Raw genomic sequence first — 16838 nt, forward strand, 5'->3', positions numbered from 1 at the left:
TAATTAATTTTAATTATTTTTAATCTATCTATGTATCACATTTTTTACATTCACAATGTTATCTATCTATAAAACTTCAGGATGAAGACTAACCTGATTTTAATATTAACAATTTAAATGTTGTGGTTATCCATAAGTTATATTTATATCCATAAATGTATAGAACGTACACAGCAAAATAAATAAATAACTAAATTCTTGCTTAAGACGTCTGTCCTAAGTATTATTTAACTCTTGATTTCTGAAAAATAATTAAGTTTATACTTTAAATCTGTCAAGCAGGGTAAGAAAACTGCATGTAATCCAAATGGAAAACACTATTTATTTTCCTTATTTTAAGCAGAAACTATTAATTTTTCACTTTTTCAGAAAACAATACTTAAGTAATTTAGTTTCTTATGTAAATATATCTTGACTAATGAATATTAATGATTAATGAGTCAGAAAACATTTTTGCAGTGTATGTTATTTTTTTAAGATGTATATTTAAATGTCACTTATTTTTTATCAATATGATAAAAACGGAGTGGTTTGGTGTTGAAAACATAACTCAGATGAAATGGCTGATTTGTGTAAAGAACATTCTAGCGATCCGTTCTGATTAATATCAATGTTGACTTAAAAGTGTGGGACGCGTTTCATCTCCGAAGAATCAGCGCTGTAACATTCGGCACGCACACAATTGGAAGCAATTCCAAAAATAAAAACGGACGAGATTATCCACCCTTTCCTCAAGCAGCGTGCATAAAAACTATAATTATCTGCACAAACAGAATCAAAATTTAGGTTGTGCGCTAGCATTATGCCTTCGCATTCGTACAGCGCCAAAGTAGACCTCTGCGACATTATGCCGGAGTTTGGCATGGTTTGAACGCATCGGCAAGCACACTCTAACCCCTCAAAGCCTGGTTTCCATTTTTGGCAAGAGACGGGTGAGATTGTAAATGCCACTGAGCTCTCTATCCCCCATTTAGGGATGTTTTTGGGGGGATTAAAAGCAGGACTACTTTATATGCTCTTTAAGACTAGCAACTGTTTGTTAAGGCAGTATGATCCCATTAGAAGCCCCTGAAAGCGCACGCGGCGGCAGCCAAAACGCTCTAATATCTAATCAACTCAGTGGTTGCATATGGTTTGGAGGGTGGCATAAGGCTCTCTAAGAGGATAGATGTATCTCACGCTTACGCTGTATTTTGAACTTTAAACCCTGGCGCCCAAAGAGCTTTAACCCCGGCGGGTAAGTTTCAGAGAGATCAGTAGTGGATTGTAAATCAATCCAGCTGATAGTTTCTTTTGTTAATCATTGACTCGATTACTTAAAATAATCGGGTCTGCCGCGATTCCAGCGAGTCGTTTAAAGGTGATTTTAAAGGATAAAAGGTCTGATATTTGTCAAAAAAAGACGGAATTATTCACCCTGTAAACCCCAGTCAAATAAGCTTTATGGATTTATCAAAAGTAGTACAGTAGTCTAGCAAATCGTGCTTCTTTCTGATTAGCGTTTACAGCTTTATATCATGTCTTATATCCATTGTGGATGTGCAAACAGTTTTTTTCAGTACAGTTACGTAAGTTGAACAGATGGAAGATTAAATTAGAAGGGGAAATGTTTATTTATTTATAAATATTTATACATTTTGTATATGTTATTTATTTATTTTTAAGGTCAAGTTATGTATAGATTTCAGTTAGTAATCTGAACTTTGGATGGAAACTATTTGGCGTTTTAGACTAATACGTGATCTTGATGGGGCTGTTTTTGTTCATGCTTTATTTCTTATTTTCTCATTTGGTCATGTTTATCATTTTAAAATGTAATTATTATTTAATTCCAAAGAATCGCATTTGACATGCGTTTTCCTATCTGTCTATCTATCTATCTATCTATCTATCTATCTATCTATCTATCTATCTATCTATCTATCTATCATCTGTCTATCTATCTATCTATCTATCTATCTATCATCTGTCTATCTATCTATCTATCTATCTATCTATCTATCTATCTATCTATCTATCTATCTATCTATCTATCTATCTATCTATCTATCTATCTATCTATCTATCTATCTATCTATCATCTGTCTATCTATCTATCTATCACATTTTTGACATTCATAATGTTCATGCTTATTTGTCATTTCTTAATTATTTTGCTAATTTTATTAATTATATGTGTTTTCCTTTGACCAAAGAGTCACATTAGAAATGACTTATTTATTCTGGCTTTTAATATTTAGTGTTTCCCTTCACCTCCCTCAAGTTGTCATGCCTGTCACAACTCTGAAAACCATCTGTATTATTTTCCCTCCAAACACAATCATGTAACGAGATCAATTCAAGCTCCTTCCGTTCTTCTGTGTCTCAGATGAGGACCTCAGTGGTGGTGATGTTCTGGATGACGCAATCTATCACAACGCAAAGTCTCACCACTTGTTGTCATGGTCAGAACAAACGAGCGAAGGTTCGCCAGACCTGGTGGCTCAGCTGTCCGAACACCAGAATGAGCAAGAGGACGAGGAGGAGCATAACCAGGACTTCGAAGACAAAAACCAAGACGAGATCAGAGTCAGTTATCACCTTTCTCCAGACAGAGAAGCAGATGAAGAAGAATGGAGCGCTCCTCCGTCCCTAACGAAGGTCAACGGGATCCATCACAGCCCCAGCCCACCTGCAGACGACGCTCTTATGAAGAGACTCCGGATTGGCCAGCAGCTGCACGAAGAAGCTCTTTCTGCGTACATGAACAGAAACAGTGCAGGGACCTTTATGGAGGAGTATGTCTCTGCAAGAGAGTTCAGCGACAGTGAGGAGGAGCTCCAGACGCCCAGGATGGAGGAGCGAGGAGGCGTTTGGGGTCCAGGTCTGGTGGCCAGACGTCTGGAGCTGGACAGGGCCCGACTGAACCTCAGTCTTCTAGAGCAGGCCATGGTGCTGCAGTCTGAACACAGACAAGTCCTCCACAGTGCCTACAAAGACATGGACCGCTTCCTCCTGGAGCAGATGAACCACGAACGGAGGCAGCAGAGGATGCTGGAGATAGACGCTCGAGCCATGTACCACAGCAGCAAAGGTGAGATTCGCCACAGCTTTGTCACGTTTCCACATAGTTTGAATTCTGCAAAGAATTCTGGTGGTTTCTTTTAGTACGAAAGGAATTAATATTTGCAATAAAGATTGCCAAATGATGAAATGATTTCAATAATAAATACTTTTAAAGCAATTCTTGCAGAAGGTGTGACTTTTAATTAGACTTTAGAGGCATAAATAAAGTGTCAAATCCAATTAAGGCAATCCATGCTAAACAAAGAAAGTTTTAGTTATCTTTCAATAAGGTTGCATTTGTTAACGTTAGCTAACTCATGTAAACTAACCATGCCTTTGTATTTGTATTAATTAACATTAACAAATGTGTAGCTCATTGTTAGGTAATGTAAGTTAAAAGGAACAGTTCACCGAAAAATGAAAATAACCTCACAATTTACTCCCTCACAAGCCATACTAGATGTATATGACTTTCTTCTTTCAGACGAACACAGTCTGTTTTTTTTTTTCTTTATCCTAGCTCTTCCAAGCTTCTGGTGGAGAGTGGCCATTATTTTGAAGCTCAATAAATCGTACTTGTCCGTCATGAAACTAACCTGTACCCCTCTGAGGAGTTAACACATGTCTTCTGAAGCAGATCAGTGTGTTTATATAACAAAAATATTAACATTTTTGTATTATATCTAAAATCATGGAGTTCCTGCAACAGCTCAATACGAGTTAGTTTTTCTTGACCGACTCGACGTATAACGTAAGCTGCATTCGTTCTTATAGTGACGTTTTTTTAACTTCTCGTTTTCGACTTTTAATTCATTACTGCCATCTATTCTGAACTTATACTGCAAATGACGTTGAGTTATAATTGTAAAAACAGACATATTTTTGTTACAAAAACCCATTAAGCACTAAAAACATTTTGCCAACAAAATATTTAATGGTAAATAACCACTTTTATGGGGGGCTCGTGTTTTATTTCTCTGTAGCACGAAACACGATTTTTATCTGCATCAGCCATATATTTCTATATTAAGTCCTAGTGAAGTATCTCCCATGTGAGCTTTAAGGAATTAGATTTTTGCGACGACTGCTGTTTAATGGGTACAAAAACCCATTGATCTGCTTCAGAAGACGTGCGTTAACCCCCCGGAGGCGTATAGGTCAGTTTTACAATGGATTTGAGGAGCATCTAAATAATGGCCACTATCCACCAGCGTTAGCAAGCTTGGAAGAGCCAGGATAAATAAAAAAAGAAGAAAAGAAGAAAGTCATATACACCTAGGATGGCTTGGGGTAGTCTCAGCCTCAGACATCACGCCTACGGACCGTTGGCTGAATGTCTGATGCATATGGCACACTTATCTGGAAACACTTCAGGACTTTCGAAGTCGCCGTCGGTTTGGTTAAATTATACAGGATTTCCGGGAGATGTGTGTGTCGCGTTCTTCCTCGGAAACAAAGATCCCGTGGCGCCGAACCCCATATTTAAAGAGTATTTAAAGTTCATGGCGTAAAGTCGTCGTACTTTCTGTTATTGTAGCTCCGAAACGTGACGCTGAGCCAAACGAACTGTGATTGGTTGTTTGACGTGTCAGTCAAACGGTCTCACGGGCGGGCCTCGGCCGGTGAAACTGTTCCTTTAACAAACTGCAAAGCGGTATCATTTCTTTTCTTCTCGTATATTTGTTAAAACTTCTTTAGATTTGTACGTGTTGGAGCCGCGTTTTATATATTATACGCTTTTTCGCAATCGTTTCTGAGATGTTGCAGTATCAAAACGTACAAAGAAAGAGACATAGAGAGATTCTAGCCCAGAGGGATAGATAAATAAAATCCTCTTAAGTGCTAAAAACATTTTGCCAACAAAATATTTAATGGTAAATAACCACGTTTTATGGGGAGGGGGGGGGGATTACAAGTACAAGAAGGAAAATCTTCTGATGACATCTCTGTAACACGAAACGCTGGATTTTTATCGGTATCAGCCAGATATTTTACCATGAGCATAAATTAAGTCATAAATCCTAGTAAAGTATCTCTGATGTGAGCTTTAAGCACTTTGATTCTTGCGATGACTGCTGTTTAATGGGTAATCTCTGAAGATAATCTCTCTATGGATCAGCGCTAAGAAACCGGTGCCCTGAGTAAGACTGCAGCCTTAACTAATGTCACGGATGAATACATACACACCCAACATGCTTTTACAGTACAGAGAGAAACGGGACTGGATGGGATTAACTGCAACTATATGTTCTTGAAGAGCGCTGTTTTTAACGTTGTGTGTGTGTAGATTCCCCACGGACAGAAAAGAAAGACATCAAATGTCCGACCCCGGGCTGCGACGGGACGGGTCACGTGACAGGCCTCTACCCTCATCACCGGAGTCTATCAGGATGTCCCCACAAAGTCAGAGTGCCCCCAGAGAGTGAGTCTGTTCTCGTGTTACGCATCACTTCCTGAGGACATTAGACACATTTCCTCCCTTCACGGCAGTACAATACAAACAGAACAAATACAATTAGTGATAACAACACTCTGATCATTTTCAGCCCATAAATATTCATGCCACACTAATGATCAAGGTTTAGTTGTGCAGATACTGAGGGACAACGTGGTGATTGCTTAACTAACCAGCCTCTATTATGTTCAGAACATTTCCGCAGAGAGATTAAAAACATGAAGTGTATCGATTTAAATGTATGCTGCAAAAATAGATAGAAAACATTCTTCTCTTTTATAGAACATTTGAAAATATATTTTATAGGGTTTTTTAAAGGATGCATTATTTAAGCTGTAAATAAAAAATGTTATGTAATTTTTTTAAATCAAACTTTTCCCTGAATTTTAAGTGACAGAGTTTGCCAAAAAAACTTTTGTTTTTTTTTACACATTCACGTAAGCATAAAAATGTTTCCTTATTAACTCAGTATTAATTAATTACACAACATTTGAGCCAGACCTTACATTTTAATGCAACAATAAATTGATTTAAAAAAGGAAAATTCTGCTTTACACCTTATAATCCATCATAATTATTTGCTATTAATAAATGCAATTAGTAATTATTTTCTATTATTTTTTTCCCACATAATTTTAAAAAACTAAATTTGTAATTTGTTTCATTTTTTTAAACCAAACCCATCACTGCTCTTTTTTTAACGACTAAACTTGTCACTATTTGAGCATTTCTATTCTGAAGCAGCCCGTCTCTTTTTATTTTATTCACATAATATTGCACCGAGTTGAAGTTTTTTTTGTTTTTTTCAAAGAAACTTTTTAGTCATCATCACAAGTGAGTTTTGATTTCCTGCGGTAGGCAAATTAAAAATGCATTCTGGAAACAACTTTGCGCTTGCTGTTTTCTCCATTTGAGAGTAGCACAACAAACATTCGCCATTAAACAGTGATGTGACAAAAGGAACAGAAAATGTAATTAAGTTTTTTTTTTCCCCTTTTTTTCCCTCCAATATGAAAGCATGTACTCCTAAACCAGAGGCAGCATTCTGCGAATCAAAGGACCCGCGGATGCAGCCTAAATAGACGGGCACATCCTCCAAACTAATTATGAACAGACTGAAAAGTTACTAAGGATAGGACTTCAACAATATGTGTGTGTCTCTTAAATGGTAATCAAAATGCGTTTGTAGTCATGATGTTTTTGCATGTTCGTATTTGAAGCGAGACCGAATTTTAAGTTGCAAAGGCATGGGAAACTTTATTTAGCATGAAAAGTTGAAAAGCTGCAGTAGAAGCTTGTGTGAATTCCACTAAATGCTGGATTACTGTTTATTCAATAAAATGCCCGTTCTTGCTGTACGGTTGTTCTTTTGATAAACATTATTCTGTTGTTGCTTGCAGTCCTGGCCATGCACGAAAACGTCCTCAAGTGTCCGACCCCCGGCTGTACAGGAAGAGGTCATGTCAACAGTAACCGTAGCACACATAGAAGGTCAGCACAGTGAATACAGCTGGATCAGTACCGTTTAGTTTTTATTTTTATTAATGCTGTCAAATGATTAATCGCATCCAAAAGAAACATTTTTGTGTGCATAATATACGTGTGCTTGCTGTGTATATTTATTATGTATATATAAATACACTCACATTGATGTGTATATATTTAAAAATAAATATATTTATTATATATAATGTAATATATATATAATATAAATTATATAATATTATATATAAATATTTTCAAAATACCTACGTGCATGTGTGTGCATTTATATATAGATAATAAATATGCACAGTGTGCACACATACATATTAAAAAAATTATTTTGCATCGTGATTAATGGGTTGACAACATAGATTTTTTTATTCGTGTATTTATTTTTATATGTCTATAGTTTTTTTAATGGAAGTTATTTTGGATGTAGTTAATCGCGATTAATCATTTGACAGCACATTTTTTTATATATATAATGTTTAAATTTTTATTTTATTTTGTTTTTTACTTATTTATTTTTTTATGTATATATGTTTTCTTAAACAGAAGGCTGTTTTTGTCATAAAAATTATTTAAAAAAGGTAACTGACTTTTTATCTCACAATTCACAATTTGTTTCCTGCACTTCGAAGAGGGAAAATATAAAATCATAAAATCCGAATTCTTGACTATGACTTATCAAAAAAAAAAAAAAAAAAATCAGCATTGCTTCCATGATTTGTATTATTGTTTTATTTATTTATTTGTGTATTTATTATTATTATTATTTCCATTTTAGTACATTAGGTTGTGAAAATAAGTGATGTCACCTTGGCTGGTTTTTTAAACAGTCTTTATATATATATGTTTTATTTCTTTTATTTCAAGTAAAGCATTCATTTGTACTCAAATGACACTCTATCAATTTCTTTACAGTTCTTCTGGCTCACTGTAAGCAGATTTGCATAGAAATCTAGCAGCGGAGAGTCAGTCGAGGGGAGAAAATGAAATGAGTGGTTTATAATAACATTACCACTTGAATGTGAAAAAAAAAAAATGCAGTGTTACTCTATTTGTCCTAAACCACCTTAAAGCATCAGAAACGTTCGTTTACCCCCAAAAAAGATGCGCTTGCAATGAAACCTGGATATTTACTTAAAAACAAATCACGAAGGTTCGCTCCGTCAGGAAAAATCCAGTGACGCTTAAACCAGACTATAAAACACTGTGATGCTTATTGCATAGAAACTATCGGATTCGTTTTAATTGTACAATTAGTGCACCCGAATTCAATTAAAATAAAGTTAACAACCCAGAAGAGACTAACTTCTGAGGTCTGTTTTCACACAGTCTCTCGGGCTGCCCGATAGCTGCTGCAGAGAAGATCTCCAAACCGCTGGAGGACCCCGCAAAGTGCAGACAGACGCCAGAGAGGATGACGAGGTAGGACACCTTCATCTAGGAGCAGCTCTTATGCATTTCCTTCATGCAATCGCAAATAAAGGCATAGAAAGGCAGTACCAATTAGGTCCAAATATGTAGTACTAGTATATACCAAAGTGGACCCTTTAGGTCCAAACAGGCCCCTTTTGAAAAGGTACTTCTGCACCTTTATTTCCGAGAGTGTATATTCCTCAGGCTGAAAATAATAATAGGCATCTCACCTGTTTTGGAGCTTTACATTATATAATTCAATCTAATATGCCGGGGAATGATTTATAAAAGCGTGAGATTTCTTATGATGAAGAGCAAGCTGTAACGCAAACATTAGTGCAGCTCTGAAGTCTTCTCTCTCCAGACCTTTAGGAAACATGAAGAAATTCGACTTCACGTACAGATTTGCACATCCTATGGCAGCGTTGCAGGCCAGCATGGCCAAAGACATGGACAAGTACACTAAAGGCCATTTTGACTACGCCAGTTTCGACGCCCAGGTCTTTGGCAAGCAGGCTCAGATGGCATCCGACCAGAGTCACGAATCTTCACACTTTCCTGACTGTGAGTGTCTATTTCGTTTCAAATCAAAGGTTACCCAGCATGCACTGACATTACTGTTTAAAAAAAGAAGTTCTTTTCAGTGTCGTCATGTGACTTAGTACGTGTACAGTCATTTGTTTGTGCCGTACAATCTGCTCTGCACAGTCTATCAAGCACTCTGTTTTGGGCCAATAATCAACCGCCTAGAACGCCCTAACAACCGCATGACAACACTGAAAACACTAAGAGCTTAGCAACGGCGTAGCAACACCCTGGCTTCATTTGCATGTGGAAATTTTAAAATCTTGAAAAAGTAAATATTTTTTGAAAAAAAAAAAAAAAAAAAAAAAAAATATATATATATATATATATATATATATATATATATATATATATATATATATATATATATAATTTATTATTATTTTTTTAATGTATTATTAATAAATGTAACAAATTATATATAATTTTAAATCTGTTTTATGATAATATGTATACATATATGTATCTCTGTGTGTGTATGTATATAACATTTATATAGATATATAATTAAAATATGTAACTATTAAATAGAATAGAATAATTCACATATATAATATTCTATATAAATCACATTAGATTTGTATAATAAAATAATTCATAAATCTAAAAATATTGTTACATTTTCTCTTTCTACCTCTTCCTCTCTCTAAATATATAAATAAAATTGAACTTTTAAAATTTTAATTACATAATATATGAAATATATTATTACTTATTAATCGTATTTACTTGTGTGTGTGTGTGTATCTATAATAAATAACTATAATGTGTATAAATATTAAATATTAATGTTTTTAAATAGCGAGGGAGCACAAGACAGATTTAAATTGGTCTTTTTGTATAATTAATTATTCAAATACAGCCATTTATATATTATATAAATATAAATGATTGAATAAATAGTACAATTTTTTTATAAAATTGCTTATTAATAATACATTCAGTATACTTGTAATATTTTTTAAACCTGCCTTCTACATAGATGTGCTTTTGCAGTTCCTCTCTGCCTAGTACGATCAGTTACGATCTGTCCTTTATTCGCATCACTTCCAGCCGCTCAGTTCCCCTGTTTTCTGGGCTCTGGTGGTCGTATGATCATGGCCGGAGACAACAGCCCCAGTCGCCACAAAGCCCAAAGCAACGCCCTCCAGTCCAACATCGCATCCGCAGCCATCCTCAACCTCTCCACCCGTTGCCGAGACAACGGCGAGGCCCTGCCCCCCAGCCGGCCCCTGGCATCATCCACAAAGGTAATCAAATTAGACCACTCAGAAAAAGGTATTTAATGTGGTCATTCTGAAACAACTGTGATTTGTGTATGAAAAAGAGGAGTAACATCAAAAGACACTTTTTGGCACAGAGAACTGTGTTGCCTCTGGTGGCACAACAACAAGAGAGTGGGAGCTGTTTTTTCTTTTACCCACACTGGCCCTAAAGCTTTAATGTACACAAAGGAGAATTTGTGTAATCACATCAAAAAGAGTTGGGAGGAATACAATCACAGCTTCCTTCTCTATGACAATTATAAGGCTTTTTGTAAAACATGTGGCCGTGCATTTGATTTCTACTCGCGCTAATGGTAATGTTGGGTCTTTCTCTTGTTTGCAGGAGAGAGCGCTTTTTTTTTTTTTTTTTTCAGTGCAGATGGTCGAAGACATTTTGCTAAGTAATATATTATCCTAGATAAGCTCGCACAGATCCTTTGGCGTTGATCTCTAACAGACGATCTATGAGAAGTTAGATTAAATCAATTGGTTGGGGGATTAATAGACATCACTCTTTTATTTCAATTAAATAAGGAAAGTCTACACGGGCTATCAGATACTGTGTATAAATAGATATGATATGTTATGATAAAGAGTTAAGCCTTGTTTATACTAGGAAACAAACTACTGGTACGCGTGTATCGATACAAACGTGAACTTATAGGGATGCGTGTTCGAGTCCGACAACATTTCCTGTATTTCTCTTTTCTCACAGACAAAAGTGGAATAATGCCAACAAAGTGAGCTATTATAATCAGAAATAGGACGTTTTCCGGCTTTATGCGTTCCCGAAACTATAAAACCTTCTTATTATAAATAAGCACTCATAATATAATATAATTTAAAAACACAGTAATAATTAGAAATATAAAATACAATTTGATCCATCCAGTTTGATACTTTGGATTTACAGTATATATTTAGTCACTAATATTTTATACAAATACTCCGGCTATATGCACAATAATTTAAAAAATGTTAATAATATAATTTTATTTATTACCAACATTTACATAGAAATTATAAAATTTATATATATATATATATATATATATATATATATATATATATATATATATATATATATATATATAAATAATGTCATTAACGTGGATTAATAATGTGAATAGAAACTCTTGTTTTGTGCTAACATAATTTAAAAAAATAATAATCATGCTTGCAACGTTTTCAGAGTTATTTATTATTTTCTCTTAGACAAAAAAAATTATAAAATTATAAATTATTAAAAAAAAAAAAAATATATATATATATATATATATATATATATATATATATATATATATATATATATATATATATATATATATATATATATATATATATATATTATAATTTCTATTTAATCCTTGAGAATATATATACATTTATGAAGTTTCATTATTAATTATTTATATATATATATATAATTTAAAAATAACGCAATTAATGTGATTTAACTCTCTTTCTTATACTATGCTCAAATAAAGAAAACAGCAATCCAGGATCCTAATACTGTCAATTTTAGTAACATTTAGAAACATCCAGTTTGGCGGCTTCAATCAAAGCAGGTCTTTCTCTGAGACACGGAGACATAAAACTGAGAGCAACTCACAGAAGTATGGCGTGAAACGCTTCACACACCTACACACCACACAGGCCGTTCGTAGTCCCAGCACTCAGTGGGCAGAGAGCAGGTATACTGTACAAACTGAGCGAATGAATAAAACAGTGTTAACCGATCTGTCATCTGCTGATGTCTGCGTCGAAATGTCTTTATGCATGTTAAGTATCTCGATTTCCCTGTTTGTGCCAAGTCGCTTGTTTTTTTCCCTAAGAATACGGCTTATCGTCTTGCAGCGTTTCATGGAAGTGTGGGAGAAAGATGTCACCTCACTTGTTTCTGAGGCTGGAGAGAATGTCATCAGACGAGAAAAACTCACATCCTCACAGGGATGAACTCCATAGGTGTGCTGTGACTCGCTTCTGGCTGCTTCCAGAGAGAGCCGTGTTTGGTTTGCAGTCTGAATTATCACGATTAGCTCCCGATAAGCTGTCCTTTGTCTGCCGGCGTGTGTGGAATAATTGGTGCGTCCTTTTTTTAAAACTCTCCGCTATAGCGCGCGTTCGTACATCAGCACACCTGTGGGTCATAAAAGTTACTATATTAAGCTTTTAATAATGATTGTGGCCTAAAACCACTTTTGGCCGAGATTCACGAACTAGCTTTCGCTGGGGACGAAAAGGAAGAACCTCCATCCATGTCCATTCATTAGAAAACCTATATATATATATCTAATAGAAAGTAGACATTGTTAATCATCTGAAAATGATTATGATTTATAAGTAAACTCAAGGTAGTGCTTTGATAAATAAACGTTTTTGTGCACAATAATATATATGTGTGTACTGTGTATATTTATAATGCACAGCCTATATAAAAACACACATAGGGCATATGTTTTGAAAATATTTAAATGCATATATTTATTTTGCGTATAATTTATATTATATATAAATATATTTAATATATAAACAATCTTAATCTTTCTTAATCATGATTAATTGCTGCCCAGCACTAATTCAAACACGCAATTAATTTGGTAAAAGTCAAATTTTTAGTACGCTCAAAAATTCAATAAAAACTGAAATATTGTGTACAACATGTCACAAATTGGTATACTTTTTCTATTTAAATTCATAAAAATTTTTTACATTACTTCCTACAAACCTATGCTGATTTGCTACTGATTATTATCAATGTTGTTATCTTTATGGAAATTATTATTTTATTTTTTTCGATGAACCGAAAGTTAACAAAAAACAGAATGCGCTATAAAAAAAATAAATATTTTGTAACATTATAATTGTCTTTATTATCATTTACGCAACACAAATTTTCCTGGAAAAAAAGTTGTAACACCAAATAACGCAAATAAGGTTGGAAAAGAAGTGTAATATTCACAGTTCGAGACTTGTTCAAGTCTCTAACCTTAATTATGAGCACTAGTAGGGAGATTTTCTAGGTTTTGGCTCGGAAAACAAGTTCAAAAGACTGGGAAAAGTGCTGTGGTTATCAAAGGTCGGGTATCACCAAGGCGCTCTGTTTCTTTATCATTCAGGACTCTCTGATAGAAGTAGACGAGAACGGAACGCTGGATTTAAGTATGAAGAAAAAGAGAGAAAAGGCGAGGGACTCTCCCGTGATGCCGGCGTTAGGAGACGCTCTTTTCACCACGCCTGAAACATCTCTAGCCAAAGCAGCGGGTCTCCAGATCTCCCCGGCCATCTACCGTGTCCTCTATGAACAGGACGCCTGGGACACGCCGCTGAACTACAGCAAGACACCTGCGCAGCAAGACAAAGAGGTGAGACGCAGACCGTTTTCATCTCTTACGCTCACCGTAGCTGCATTTATTTGATAAAAAACACAGTGGAAACTATGAAATTGTGAAATATTTTTACTAGTGTTAAGTACTGTTTATATTTATGATGTGTATATATAAAGACGCACACATACATGATATACTTTGTTAACGTTAACGTGTGTTTGCATGCATATATTTATATAAATCTAAATATTTATATAATGTACTGTATGTAATATTTAAGCACAACATTTTTCTTAAATATATACATGCATGTATGCGTATTTATATACACAATAAATAAACAGCACACAACCATTTATTATGTAAACAAACTTTTATTTTAGATGCAATCTGTTTTCTATTAGTTCGGTCAAACGAGTAATCATGAACAATCAAATACAAAATAAAAGTTGTTTACATATTATATGTATTGTGTGCTGTGTGCATTTATTATGCATGCATAATTACACACATGCTTTTCATATCTATATATGTATATTTAAAAAAATGTTTGTATTTTGCATTTTGTATATTAAATGCATTTAATAAATAATATAATGCATATATAAAAATATATGCATGTTAATATTTTTTAAATACTGTATGTGTATGTATATATATATATATATATATATATATATATATATATATAATGTAATAAATATACACAGTACACACACATTTATTACATAAGCAAACACTTTTATTTTGGATGCGATTAATCGTTTGACAGCACTAATTAAAAATGTAATTTATGTCTGTCTTTAGGAGTCATGATCTTCAGAAATTGTTTAAAAGCATTTCTTTTTATTATCTTTCTTGTTGGTTTTTTGGAAACCAATAATACATTCAGTTTAATGCATCCTTGTTAACCAAAGATGAAAATATAAAAAAAAAAACTCATATAAAAGAGTGGAAAATTTATAATGTTGTTTATTATTATTATTATTATTATTATATGAATTTATTAAAAGGTGTTTATGTACATATGTGCACATATAAATATATACATACGTATACATATATATGTGTGTGTGTTTATAAAAGATACAGATAAACTTGAACTGTACTGTACTTGAACTCTAATAAAACTGGGTGGAAAATGTATAACGTCTAATTATAACGATGTCCCCGAGGAAATACGTTCAGCGTCTAAATGCTCTTTGACTTTGTTGTACGCTACATTAGGAACATATTCAACGTACGTTTCTATTTATTCATCGAAATTATCTGGTTCAGTCAGCCACGACCTTAGGCGCACTGTCTCTTTGCGATGTGCAAAAATTGAAAAGAAATTGCAGAAGAATGTTCCTGAAAAGCCGACAATTTTTCATTCTCTTTAGAGTCAAAGAACAAACCCAGACAGTTGTATGTTTGTCTGGTTCTCCCTCTGACATCTGGTGCGCAAAGATACTTACCTTAGAAAAAAAGTAAGTAAATCCAAAGGTTTTACCCCCATCATAAATACTACGAGGGATTATATTGGAGTTTAAATGGATATATGTTTTACTAAGTACACTTAAGCAGCATCAGACCTCTCACAGACTATTAGTGCACGTGTGCTCACTGAATGCCATTTTGGAAGTGACCGGTGTGACTTTTCTTAAAAAGCTGCGCGTGTTTGACTTTTCCGCCTCTTGTGTTGTAGATGGATCAGCTGGAGAAAGCGTCTCTCGAGGATAAAGCGTACAACGGAGATGCTAGCATGGCGAAAAACAAGATGCTCATAAGAGACAGCAAGAAAGAGCTGATGAGGTACCGCTTTTTGGGGGGTTTCCGGACCCTGATAACAATTGGAGCGTGTGTATCGAGTAGATCAAGGAATCATCGGGTGCTTTTCTCTTCGCAGCTGTCCGACACCGGGTTGTGATGGTAGTGGTCATGTGACGGGAAATTATGCGTCGCATAGAAGGTAAAAAGCCGTGGGTGTTTTTCACAGCAAAACAACCTTGTAAAAGTATACATAATATCTACATTGTTTTTATACATTTTTTTCATATGTTTTTGTAGTGTATCTGGTTGCCCATTGGCTGACAAGACCCTGAAATCACTAATGGCTGCTAATTCTCAAGAGCTCAAGTAAGAATCAGCTTCGGTTTCAATCCGATAAGAATAAGAAATGATTTTAAAATGACACAATTAATGTGTAGAAATAATGTATATATTATTATTGTCATTGCTGTTGTTATTTGTTATGCAAATGTTTAATAAATTATTACCAAGATATTAGTATTTTTATGTATATATATATAAAAATATGAAAAAATGAAATGTATAATTAAAATGAATAAATATGAATGTTTATTATTTGCTATTATTGTTGTGTTAATTTTATTATATGCACTTATTAAAGGAGTTTATGTACATATGTGTACATATAAACATATATATATATATATATATATATATATATATATATATATATATATGTGTGTGTGTGTGTATGTGTATGTATATATATATTATATAAATTATAAAATGTATAAATTTTAAGTCATTATATAATATTATATTCTATATTCAGACTATATAATATTATACACTATATTCAGACTCATATTAATTTATATCATTAACACAATTTTTTTATATTACTTTTTCCTTTTTTTAAGGTGTCCGACTCCTGGGTGTGACGGTTCAGGTCATGTGACAGGAAACTACGCGTCTCACAGGAGGTGAGCCTCATTAGACAGGACATCTCTATTAGACATTAATGAAAGATGCAGATGAAAGATGACATTTTTCGATGTTTCCGCGTGACAAAAATTCATTCTAAAACCACGTCTCATTTTCAAAGCATCGTGTTCCAGTTCTAGACGTTACACCACGACAGATTTTAGACATCGGGCCGTACAAAGGCACTCGGAGGGTTAAATCATTTGCATTTAAAACCGGGTAATTGCCAAAGAGTAAATACTTTGTGGCATTTCACGGCTGTTGAGGTAATGACCCCTGTTCAATGGCAACACGACAGGTGTCAAAGCTTGAAACATCTCGCAGCAAACGCGCCGGCCGTATCTTTCCCACACACGCGTCTGCACGCTTGAACTTCTGAAAGGTTCGTCACATATGTCATGTTCCTTCCCAGTCTGTCAGGCTGCCCTCGTGCCAGGAAAGGAAGCTTGAAGCTCACGCCAAGCAAAGAGGACAAAGAAGAGCCAGAGATGAAGTAAGACACCACCAAAAACAATGACAACCAAATGCTCCCTGGTT

The 16838-nt window shown here is 34.4% G+C and overlaps 1 protein-coding gene across 5 annotated transcripts in view; it reads left to right on the forward strand.

Moving 5' to 3' along the window:
* Positions 1–16838, forward strand: part of st18 (ST18 C2H2C-type zinc finger transcription factor) — a 65390-nt gene that overhangs the window by 40647 nt on the left and 7905 nt on the right. For all 5 annotated transcript variants that reach the window (XM_043225622.1, XM_043225623.1, XM_043225620.1 and 2 more), the window contains exons 6-17: positions 2369–3073; positions 5333–5467; positions 6901–6991; positions 8324–8416; positions 8772–8971; positions 10046–10242; positions 13377–13622; positions 15274–15380; positions 15475–15537; positions 15636–15704; positions 16238–16300; positions 16714–16794. In XM_043225622.1, the coding sequence (XP_043081557.1) occupies positions 2369–3073; positions 5333–5467; positions 6901–6991; positions 8324–8416; positions 8772–8971; positions 10046–10242; positions 13377–13622; positions 15274–15380; positions 15475–15537; positions 15636–15704; positions 16238–16300; positions 16714–16794 (2050 nt within the window). The remainder of the gene's footprint in view (positions 1–2368; positions 3074–5332; positions 5468–6900; positions 6992–8323; positions 8417–8771; positions 8972–10045; positions 10243–13376; positions 13623–15273; positions 15381–15474; positions 15538–15635; positions 15705–16237; positions 16301–16713; positions 16795–16838) is intronic.

This window comes from Puntigrus tetrazona, chromosome 24, assembly GCF_018831695.1.
Source record: "Puntigrus tetrazona isolate hp1 chromosome 24, ASM1883169v1, whole genome shotgun sequence".
Classification (NCBI taxonomy): Eukaryota; Metazoa; Chordata; class Actinopteri; order Cypriniformes; family Cyprinidae; genus Puntigrus; species Puntigrus tetrazona.